The 12,159-nt window shown below is 38.1% G+C and overlaps 2 protein-coding genes across 2 annotated transcripts; both read left to right on the top strand.

Annotated features, from left to right (window-relative positions):
- Positions 1-925: 925 nt before the first annotated feature.
- LOC112093625 (putative receptor-like protein kinase At3g47110) lies at positions 926-3,854 on the top strand. The gene is made up of 3 exons (XM_024172440.1): positions 926-2,469; positions 2,571-2,968; positions 3,385-3,854. The coding sequence occupies exons 1-3, from the start codon at positions 926-928 to the stop codon at positions 3,852-3,854; spliced, it is 2,412 nt and encodes an 803-aa protein (XP_024028208.1).
- A 5,655-nt stretch (positions 3,855-9,509) lies between these two features.
- Positions 9,510-10,256, top strand: LOC112093626. Its single transcript, XM_024172441.1, has one exon. The coding sequence runs from the start codon at positions 9,510-9,512 to the stop codon at positions 10,254-10,256; it is 747 nt and encodes a 248-aa protein (XP_024028209.1).
- The last annotated feature ends 1,903 nt before the right edge of the window (positions 10,257-12,159 follow it).

Consider the following 12,159-nt stretch of genomic DNA (forward strand, 5'->3'; position numbering starts at 1 on the left):
TCAACCAAACGTCTCTTAAAATTACTACCCAAAGCCTCACCCTCCAACAAGACCCTAAATATCTTTGAATTATTAATTAAATAATAATTATTTATTTTTTATTTTTTAATAGCGTGGCATAAATAATAATTTTACGGTCTTTTAGTGGTATTTGAATTGGTTTTGTTGCTTTTTTTATTCCCTCCTTACGTTCCTAGCCATCTCTCTCTAGTCTCAATCTATCAAGTCTTATCATTGTTTACTTTTTCTGTTTCTTTTTCTGTTTTTTCTTCTTTATCTTTTACTCATTTACGAGAATATGGCATATTATTGCATGACCTTCTATATTCAGCACTATTTAATTTCTTGAATTTTAGTCTTATTCATTTTTATTTTTGGTTATCTATACGTTTTTTATTGAATGTTTTTATTTTACATTTTTATCTTGGCACTTCATTACAAAAAGTTATTCCCTTTTTTCTCCTATTCTCAATAACATCTAATAAAAGTTCCAACATTTAATAATAAGAAAGGAATAAATAACTTTACATCGTAAAGCATAAATATTGTATTTTATAACATTTTGATATAACATCTCATTATTTCTATAAACATTTTGGACGGTAATATCCCAGCCAACTTAAGTTATTGCTCAAAACTTAGTATTTTAAATATTGGCACAAATAGACTTACTGGGTTGATTCCTCAAGAGCTTGGATCTTTGGTGAAGCTTCGTTTTCTTAATCTTGAGTCAAACAATCTCACGGGGGGTATCCCACCTTCCTTGGGAAACATTTCATCGCTTAATCTATTTTCTGTTGCCTATAACAATCTCTTTGGAAGAGTTCCCAATGAGTTAGGGAGATGGGAAAATTTATCTGTCTTTTCAGTAGGGTCTAATTATTTATCCGGTAAAATCCCTTCTTCTATTTACAATATATCCTCCATGGTCAGCTTCGCAATCCCAGAAAACCAGTTAAAAGGCACTCTTCCTCCCACAATTGGCCTCACACTCCCTAATCTCCAAGAGTTTTATGTGGGTGATAATGAATTCTCTGGAGTGATCCCTCAATCATTTTCCAATGCCTCTAGACTTCAAGCACTTGGTATGGATAACAATAACTTTTCAGGCGAAGTTCCAGCAAGTTTCGGGCGTCTTAGAGAACTCTGGTGGCTTGGTTTGAGTGATAATAGTCTAGGAAGTCATTTACCGAATAATTTGGATTTTATCGCCCCTTTAACAAATTGTAGCCAGATGCAAGTGTTGGGCTTGAGTACGAACAAGTTTAAAGGTGTTTTACCAAACTATGTAGCCAATCTCTCTTCCACACTATCTAATCTTTATCTTGGGGGAAATCAAATATCCGGTAACATTCCATCAGCCTTAGGAAATCTGGCCAATTTAATCGTCTTGGGCCTCGACTTGAATCTTTTCGTTGGTGTCATTCCTACTTCATTAGGGAAGCTCAAAAAGTTGCAAGCTTTGCATTTGGATATGAACATGCTATCAGGAAAAATCCCCACGTCCATAGGAAACCTTACTCAATTGTTTGAGCTTTATCTATCGGATAACAAGCTAGAAGGAAGTGTTCCAATGAAAATTGCAGATTGTCATAATTTGCAAACCCTTGACATTTCAAACAATAGATTAACTGGAGAAATTCCCAGAGAAATTTTTCTTCTTTCCTCCTTGTCCACCTTGTTCACCTTATCACATAACTTATTGACCGGTCACCTACCTGCAGAAGTGGGAAAGCTAAAGAATATCCATACAATCGACCTTTCTGAAAATAATCTGACCGGTAAAATTCCAGAAACCATCGGTGATTGTCAGGTTCTTGAGTTCCTTCTCCTACAAGGAAATTCCTTTGAGGGAACCTTACCATCTACTTTGGCTTCTTTGAAAGGTGTTCAGTATTTGGATTTTTCACGTAATAACTTGACAGGTGAAATTCCAAAAGATTTACAGAATCTTCATTCTTTGGTGTACTTAAATCTTTCTTTTAACGATTTGGAGGGAGAAGTTCCTAATGACGGTGTATTTCATAACATAAGTGGAGTGTCATTAGCTGGAAATACTAAGCTTTGTGGTGGTGTTCCAAAATTGCATCTTCAAACATGCTCTGAAACGAGGTCAAAAAAGGGAAAGACCAAGGGCCTCAAACTAACCATCATAATAGTATTGGTGGCATCATTTTTCCTTTTTTCCATAGGATTCATAATGTTATGTTGGAGGAGATCATCACAAAGGCAGACAACTGTTATGCTACCAAAACTAAGTGTTCTTTCGAAGATTTCATACAAGAGGCTCTTTGAAGCTACCAATGGATTCTCTTCAAGCATGTTGATAGGAACAGGTAGCTTTGGCTCTGTATATAAAGGCATTCTTGACCGAGAAGAAAATCCAATTGCAGTGAAGGTTCTCAATCTCAAGCAAAAGGGAGCTGGGAAGAGTTTCATTGCTGAATGTAATGCATTGAGAAATGTTAGGCATCGAATCTTGTTAAGATCTTGACATGTTGCTCTAGCATAGATTACAAGGGTGAAGGGAAGAGTTTCATTGCTGAATGTAATGCATTACGAAATGTTAGGCATCGAAATCTTGTTAAGATCTTGACATGTTGCTCTAGCATAGATTACAAGGGTGATGAATTTAAGGCTCTAGTTTTTGAGTATATGTCCAGTGGAAGCCTAGAGAAGTGGTTGCATCTAGCGAGTAATGATGAAAACTACTCAACAGGTTTGAACCTACTTCAAAGATTAAATATTGCAATTGATGTGGCTTCTGCAATACACTACCTTCATGATGATTGTGACCAACTGATCATTCACCGCGACTTGAAGCCTTGCAACGTTCTTCTCGACAATGAAATGGTAGCTCATGTAAGTGACTTCGGTATAGCAAGGCTGGTATCAAACACAATCAGCTCCATGAATGGTCAGACTAGCACAACCGGATTGAAGGGAACAATTGGCTATGCTGCTCCTGGTAACAACTTTAAATATTTACTACTTGATGTATTTAAGCTTTTGCTAAGATATGTATATTATTGGCATCATTCTAAAATCTAATAATATTGTTCCCAAACGTAAACAAAAAAATGTCTCTATTGAATAATCAATGTTATTTCCATCTAACAGAAAGCTATCGAATTACGATTCCTTGAACAAAATTTGAGTGTAATGACTTGACGTTTTTTTATTTATTTTTTATTTTTATTTATTTTTCATTTTTTACAGACTGAGGTTGAGATACACAAATATAACCAGATTTCTATTAGATGCATGACATATACTTACATTTTAGCATTTATTCTTTCTCCTCAGTTGAAAATTGAAATCTCTAGACTTGATCTTTTACATCTTAATCAATACTATATACTATTACATCTTTATGAATTGTAGAGTATGCAATGGGTGGAGAGCCATCAAGAGAGGGTGATGTGTATAGCTATGGCATTCTTGTATTGGAGATGTTCACTGGAAAGAGACCCACCGATGAAATTTTCGAAGACGATTTCAATCTTCATAACTTCGTTGCAATGGCCTTGCCCGAAAGACTTGTTGAAATAGTGGATTCTTCTCTTCTACCTAGAGAAGCAGAAGAAAATGCACTGATGAGGAGAGAATTAGATGCAAGAAACAACAACAACAATATTGGAGGCACTGAGATTGAGATAGAAGTAGGGTTAGGAAACCAGATCAGCGCTCATCTGTGGAAGTGCTTGATTTCGGTGTTGGAGATTGGAATTGCATGTTCAAAAGAATCACCAAATGAAAGAATGAAGATGGGAAATGTCACCCGGGAGCTACAACATATCAGAAATGCTTACATTAGCATTGAGAACAGTGGACAAGGACGAAGAACCAACTAAAATATATTAGGTATTCTCCTTATTTTTGCTTGTAATTTTCCTGCCCCAAATTGGTAAATACACAAACTAACTTGTAATTGGACTGCAGGTCATGGCGATTTTCTCTTGTTGCCATCTTTTGACGGAAAAAAAGGGCTTTGGCGTCTTCACTTGCACAAACTGTTAGCCCAAAATTTTTGTTTACATCTGTTGTATAATCTAAAGGGTGTTAATTTACTTTGTTTAAGGACATAATCAATTTTGCATGTGTTAACTAAGCAATAAAATACTTCATATTTTTATTGTACTGAATCCCTGTATTTTATGATTTGTATGTTTATGCTTAATGATATGATTATGCTCTATTTATATGGGTTGTTGAATATGGATAATCTCCTCCGTCATACTTAATGAAATCTGGTATGCACAGAGAAAAAGATTTGCCAGTTCTTATCGAAGCTTAGTCTCAATTAACGGAATTTGTTTGAACATCAACGAATTTGCGACATTTTAGAGTCAATTATTTTAAGATTTGATTGAATTATACGTCAGCTAAATTTATTTTTCTGATTTATTTTTCCCAATAATCTTTACCTGCATGAATGATTTGGCATCAAAGAGAACATTACGGGCATTAAGAATAAAACTTTCCAAAGAGCACTGCACATATTTCATATTAATTTTTAGAATATTAGTTTTTGTCCCTAAACAATTTAATTGTAGCTAGCCATATTCATAAGAAAAATCATAGTAACACCCATTTTTCTAACTGACAAATTCTTAGAAATAAACGTTAGGAATTAACTTGAATAATGTTATGGTATTATAATTAATTTATTCTAACATCATGTTGAGTCATATTTTACAGGTGAATGTGCAAAGAACAAGTTCATGCTATTTTATAGAAATTATATATATATATGTGTGTTAATTTTTTTTATGATTTGATAAATGAATATATGTTCATAATATGATGTACTTCATGTTATAATGCATGAAATTAAGTGTCTTAAGAAAATCTTAAGTTTTTCCTTGATTTTTCTTTTTAGACAAAAGAATCATTTCCATGGCGTTAATTTTCAGCTCAATTTTAGACCTTTAAAATTCTGAAATTATTCCATTAGTTTATACAAAGTTTTAGATCCTTTCATAAGCTTTCCAACGTCTTCTCATTTGCGCAAATCAGGCATCGAAGTAAGAATATGTGGCCAGTATACCATCCGGATATCCAGCAGTCTTCGACCAGGTTACTGCACGCGAACAAGAAGGAAATTCTAGAAGTTGACCTAACTCTTTTCCAGGTTTCATGTTGAATATGGAATTTTTCCAGGTTTCATGTTCTGATTTTAAAATAGTTTTTAAGGGAACAAACAAACTCCGTTTTTAGAAAATTAGATACCCTTTGAAAGCTCTAGATGTCTACTTTAATTTGAAATTAGTTTCAGGTTATATAGAGTTCTGTGTGAATTGTTATGAGTTTTTAAAAGAGTAAAGGTCAGGCTGCCAGTTTTTGCTAAGTTTTGTGATTTTGTGTAGTTAACGGGTTTTTATATCTTGATGTTAATGATGATGAGAATGGTCTATTAGGCGTTGTTTTAACGTGATCAATGTGTTTGATGAGTTGTTAAGGCTTTTTAGTAATCTTGTTTATGATTTATGGCATGAACGGTTGTAGAGGCGAGCATCAGAGGACCTCATTCGTCACGTCACCATTGAGAAATTTAAAAAGGTTAAGCAAGACGCTAAAGTAAGTACACTCTCACCTGCAACATGAATTAAAAAAAAATTAAAAAGTATATGATTTTGATGTTTATGATGATGCTATGACACCTTTACTATTTCTCATATGATGGGGTTTTAAAGAAAAATGTATATATGTCTTTTTATGTTTTTAAATTGCGTTGTACACCCTTGATGGTAACCGGTGACCGGCCTTATTGTCACAGTTGGTATGAGATTTGCTACCCCATGCTTTCCGTGGCTAGTGCGCTATGATGGTACAACGTCGGGCCTAATATATGATGGATTTTAAAGTTAAAATATGTTCAAGAAGGCGACTTCATTTTGCTGAAGGTCTTCCCACGCAAAGGAGTTATTTGTTTTGGTGTAAAAGGGAAACTCACGCCAAGATACGTTGGACCATTCCCAATCTTGCAACGAGTTGGTGTCGTGGCGTATCGTCTGGCTTTACTGCCTGAACTATCTCACGTGCATGACGTGTTTCATGTCTCGATGCTTTGCAAATATCAACCTGATCCGGAAGATGTAGTGCAGTGGTATGACGTTCTGATACAATATGATGTGACATTTGAGGAGGCACCAGTTCAGATCCCTGATTGTAAAATGAAGAGTTTGCGTCATCGTGAGATCCCATTAGTGAAAGTATTATTGTAGCACCATGGAGTTGAGGAAGCAACATGGGAGCTTGAGACGATGATGCAGGAGCGGTATCTGCATCTGTTTGCATTTTGAGGTAAGTCATAATTTTGAGGACGAAATTCCTTAAGGGGAGTAGAGTTGTAACACTCCGAAGAATTAAATGGGATTAATTAAGGTAATTGAGATTTATTAGTGTGCCTAATTTGGTTTAATAAATTAATTATTGGATATTAAATGTTTCTGACGTGTAAATTTAAATAATTTCAAGGTATTTAAATATTCATAAGTGTGTATGGCCATATTTCTGGACTGTCTTTAAATATTTGTGACACCTGTCCTTTTTCTTTTCCTTTTCCTTTTCTTTTCCTTTTCTTTCTTTACTTTTTCCTTTTCATTTCTTTCCTCCCGTGCATACTCTCTCTCTCTCTCTCTCACTCTCACTCTCGACTTCACTCTCTCTCTATCTCTCTCTCATTTTTTATTCAAATCATACCAAATCTTGAACCAAAGAGGAATTTCAAGAAGTTTTCAATGTCAAGAGGAGGATTCGAGGTAAGATTTCTGAAAATCTCTCTTGAATCTCAAGATTTTTCAGATTTAAAAACTTATTTTTGGTTCGAAATAGATTTTGATGGATTTTGAGTAAAACCATGGTAGAAATTGGAGATCTTAGGTTCTTTGGACTTGATTTAGTACTTAGAACCTGGATCTAGTGGTTTTCTTTTGAGATATTTCAGATTTGAACTTGAAATTGCAGGGTTTACACTGATTTTCTTCGGATCGGCCCGTCTGGCCATCCAGCACTGATTTCACCGGTCGACCTATCCAGTCGATCAGATTGCAATACAACAGGTCGACCTGTGCGGTCGACCAAAGTGCACACCACCGGTCGACCGGTGGTGTTGCACTGTTCTGTCACCGGTCAACCGGTGTACACTGTTTTGACCCTGATTTTTTAGGATAACCCAAATTAGCTTCATTTGGGGACCTAGAGTGAATGGATTTGCATCTTTAATCGTTGTTTTGGAATTAAAACCATTGGAATGATGATTTGAAACATGAATTGATTTATGAAACTTGAAAATTGATTAAGGCACACTAATAGGAAATCAAAGGATATAATTGAGAATGAAATTGCTTTAGGAATGAGAATTGGATCCTAAAGTGTGATTTTATATCAGTGTTAGCTGAGGACTTAGATTGAGGGGGGCTTGAGGAATCAAAAGCTAAAATAGTACACCGCTAGCCACAGGTTTGATATTTGAAAGGTAGGATTTCTTACCCTTTCCCTTGTTAACCTATTTTCAAAAGAATTTTTGCCTTGCAAATGTTTTAAAGAAAAGACATGTTTGCGAAAGAAAAACATTTTAACCCCCATGGCTTGTTGTAGTCCTGGGGAGTATAATGAACTGTTTCATAAAGTTTAATGAATGATTTCTTAAGACAAGAGATCTTGCGAATCGGTAAACCGGCTGATGGCCTAGATAGGATGTAGAGAGTGCATCCTTGGGGGCAGGACCCGAAACCTGGCCCGGGGGCGATAGGCTTGTCCATGTGGTTATGTAAGTAATTTATCATAGTATAAATTACTTGTTGATGCCTGTAATACAGAGATTTTCAATTATATTTCTTTTGAGAAAAAGGATGTAAGGTTCTGGCTATTGTGTTGGAACTGAATGTCCATTTTTATTTCATTGTTTAATTATTTACTCATTTATTTATTTATTCGTTTATAAAGTTATTTCAAAATATATCTTATTAGGCCTTTCGCTCACATTTTATTATTTTTACAAATTTTAACCCCTCCCAGGTGACTTTAGGAGTAGTGCGGAGTAGCTAAGTTGCTACCATCCAATTAAGAGAGGAATGTGTTCATCCTCCTGGTGTATAAATGTAAGGATTGTAAAATTTCTGTAAACTCTGATATTTGCATTCCTAGACTGTGGTTGATATCTGTAATGTTCTTTACATGTTCATATATGTACAATATTGAAGATCCTGTGGGTAGTTGATTTGGGTGTAGCCCTAAAAGATGTTAGAGGCTCGATTTGAACCTGTTCCCTGGAATGTACTTTTCAATTAAACGGGAGGCTTGTTTAGGAATTTCCTTAATATCTTATTTTACTCACATTTAACTCCTAATTGAGCCTCCACGTCACCGACTCCTACCCGGGGCGTGACAAAGTGGTATCAGAGACCTTAGGTTTATAAACCACATGATTATACATACATGTGAGACATTAGGAATCCACTAAACAGTCTAGATTGTTTTCAGTTAAAGGAGATGTCACTGCGTCGTAGGTCGGTAAACAATCCGGCACCACTGAATCAAGAGTTCATGGTTGCCATGTATGCCACTTTCCAAGGCATGGCCACTCGAGCTCAGATAGATGTGCACCTATCCCCACATTCAATAGTCAGGGAGGACCCCAAGAAGCGGAGTACTGGTTTGACTCCATAATTAAACACCTGAATACTATGGGAGTGCCGAAGGAATATTAGATAGAATTCACGGTGTATAAGATGGAGGGCCAAGCAAGCAACTGATGGAAGCAAGTAAGAAGAAGGCAAGATGTTGCGGTAATGACTTGGGAACAGTTTGAGGTTCTCTTCAATGAACAATACTTCCCTCAGAGCTATAGAGATCAGAAGGCAATGGAGTTTATGACCTTGCAACAGGGCGATATGTCGATAAGCGAATACGAGGCTAAGCTTAATGACTTGTCCCGCTTTACGCCATCTCTGGTAGAGTCTTAGCATTTGAAATGCCTGAAATTTGAGAAAGGTCTTAAGAATTCTGTAAGGAGACCCTTGGTGGCTCTAAGGATCTGAAATTTTTGAGACCTGGTGGCTGCTGCTACGAGTGTGGAGCAGGATAACTTAGCATATCAACAAGGCAAGGAAGCAGCTGGTCGAGTTCCTGCTTCTGGTGGACCCTCTGTTTCAGGTGGGCCACAACGGAGCGGTAGAAGAAACCGTAACCAAAGGCAGGTTACTGGAGACATAATCAGTGGTGGCAATAGTTCATCTGGAAGCGACATGAGTGCTCCTTATAGACCTAAGTGCCATTATTATGGACAGATTGGTCACATTAGGAGAAACTGTCCAAATCAAAATCAGTCACCGACTCAACAGTCCCAAAGTGACGCTTCCTATAGTCAGGGAAGGCCACTGCAGTTCATGCCACCCTACCAGTCGCAGCTGCCAATGCCAATGCCAATGCCATACCCTCATGTGCCAACCTACTGTCTGTCTTAATATCCACAGTTTCGGCATCAAGCGTCGAGACCAGTGCAGATGTCTCTGCCACAACAATATAGGCCAAGGATCCAACGCCCTAACATTAGTGATAGATGGAAAGGGAAAGCACATGGACAAGCTTATACCCTGACAGGAGGTAGTTCTGGAGGACAGGCCAACAACACGGTGGTTGAGGGTATGCTCCTAATCTCTCACTCCTTAGCACATGTGTTGTTTGATACTGGTGCTACTCATTCTTTTATGTCAAGTTCTTTTGTGCAAGCCTTGAAACTGAAATCTAAAAGCTTGGAAACCCCAATGACTTTGAACTCCCCGCTGGGATGTGTGGAGGTAACTATTGTGTGTAGATTGTGTGAAATCACGATTGAAGATGAGCGATTGAGAGTTGACCTAGTAATCCTTCCGATGAGTCTGTTTGACGTGGTACTCAGAATGAATTGGTTGGCAAGATACGGTGTGATTGTCGATTGCTACCGTAGGAGAGTGACTTTGATGACTAAATCCGGAGTGATAATCACTTATCAAGTGGATATGAATCCAGTCCTGGAAGAACAGCTGTTGAGATACAGCGTTGGGGGACGTAGGAACCTCGCTTGCTTCTTTTTCCTTCTTGCTCTAGAAGGTGAACCCGAGGTAATTAGAGACAGTGTGGGAATTCCTGTGGTGGATGAGTTTGCAGATGTTTTTCCTGGAGAGCTACCCAGCTTACCACTGGATCGGGAGATTGAATTTGGCATTGATTTGATTCCGGGAACGGCCCCTATTTCTATTCCTTCCTATTGAATGGCACCTGCAGAAATGAGAGAATTAAAGAAGTAACTCGGGGAGCTAGCGGAAAAAGGGTATATAAGGAACAACACTTCCCCTTGGGGTGCACCTGTGTTGTTTGTGAAGAAGCATGACGGGTCTGTCCGGTTGTGTATTAACTATCGTCAATTGAATAGGGTAACTGTGAAGAATAAATACACACTGCCGAGGATCGATGAGTTATTTAATCAGTTGGGTGGATCACAGTATTACTTTAAGATTGACTTGAGGTCAGGATACTACCAGCTTAAGATTAGGGAGGAAGACATTCTTAAAACTACCTTTAGAACTCGGTATGGGCATTTTGAGTTCTTGGTGATGCCTTTCGGGTTGACGAATGCCCCAGTTGCGTTCATGGATCTAATGAATCGGGTCTTTCGACCTTATTTAGATCAATTTGTGATCATTTTCATCGACAACATTTTGGTCTATTCAAAGACTCGGGAAGAACATGAGCAGCATTTGAGAATTGTTCTTCAAACTCTTCGTGAACACCAGGTGTATGCGAAAAAGGAGAAGCGTGACTTCTGGCTGACAGAGGTGAAGTTCCTTGGCCATGTGATATCAGGACAAGGAATTTCTATGGACCCTTCTAAGATCAAGACTATGCTACAGTGGGAAAGGCCGAAGAATGTGGCAGAGATTCAAAGTTTCCTCGGACTAGCAGGATACTATCGGCGTTTTGTAAAGGACTTCTCAAGCATTGCTGCACCGATGACTCAGTTGACTAAGAAAGAAGTCAGATTTGAATGGGACGCTGAGTGTGTACATGCCTTTCAGGAATTGAAGACCAGACTGACAAGTGCCCCAGTGTTGACCATATCCAATATTGAGGAGCCATATAAGGTATATTTTGATGCCTCGGAGAGTGAACTTGGTTGTGTCTTGATGCAAGGTGGATGCGTTGTAGCCTATGCATCTCGCCAACTGAGACCACATGAACATAACTACCCCATTCATGACTTAGAATTAGCAGCGGTGATATTTGCTCTGAAGATATGGAGATGTTATATCTATGGAGCAAAGTTTCAGGTCTTCTCTGAGCACAAAAGTCTGAAGTACTAGTTTACTCAGAAAGATCTGAACCTCAGGCAGAGGAGATGGGTGGAGTACATGGAAGATTATGACTTCACACTGCAGTACCATCCGGGAAAAGCTAATGTGGTAGCCGACGCTCTCAGTAGGAAGACTTCGGGGACTCTGGTGTTATTAGCTTTGGAGGACTGGAAAAGAACTAAAGTGGTGAGCAAATAAGATCTTCAGTACTACAAGGGTTATAACAAAGCAATGGTGTATAATCTGATCTCCACACCGGCCATTGTGCAACAAGTTAAGTAGAATCAGTGGCAGGATTCTCATCTTTAAGGAATTTGGATTCGAATCCAGAATGGAGAGTAACTTGAAGATTGGAGAATCCGAGAGGATGGAGCACTTTATTTCCGTAATCGCCTAGCTATTCCTAAGGTGGATGAAATCAAGAAGATGATTATGCATGAGGCTAAATCGAGGTATGCTATTCATCCGGGAAGCACCAAGATGTACCAATACCTGAAGAGGCTATACTGGTTGAGAGGTATGAAGAAAGACGTTCATGAGTACATTTCAGAATGTGTAACTTGTCTCCGGATTAAAGCTGAGCACTATAAACCAGCAAGAGAGTTACAGTCCCGACCTGTTTCGGGGTGGAAATGGGAGCACATCAGGATGGATTTTCTGATGGGACTTTCGAAAACTGAGCAAAAGCACGATGCCATCTTGGTGGTGGTGGACAAGTTGACGAAATCTGCACATTTCATACCGTTTCGTGCGACGTATTCTCAGAAGATTCTGGTAGACTTGTACCTGGAGCATGTCGTGAGACTTCACGGGGTACCGTTAT

Source organism: Morus notabilis, unplaced genomic scaffold (assembly GCF_000414095.1).
Source record: "Morus notabilis unplaced genomic scaffold, ASM41409v2 Scaffold287, whole genome shotgun sequence".
Taxonomy (NCBI): Eukaryota; Viridiplantae; Streptophyta; class Magnoliopsida; order Rosales; family Moraceae; genus Morus; species Morus notabilis.

Excerpts from the sequence above, each read along its gene's own strand:
- LOC112093625 (XM_024172440.1), top strand. The coding sequence starts at position 926 with ATGGTCAGCTTCGCAATCCCAGAAAACCAGTTAAAAGGCACTCTTCCT. Across the intron at positions 2,470-2,570 it reads AATGCATTGAGAAATGTTAG|GCATCGAAATCTTGTTAAGA; the intron begins GCATCGAATCTT and ends ACGAAATGTTAG. Across the intron at positions 2,969-3,384 it reads AATTGGCTATGCTGCTCCTG|AGTATGCAATGGGTGGAGAG; the intron begins GTAACAACTTTA and ends TATGAATTGTAG.
- LOC112093626 (XM_024172441.1), top strand. The coding sequence starts at position 9,510 with ATGTCTCTGCCACAACAATATAGGCCAAGGATCCAACGCCCTAACATT.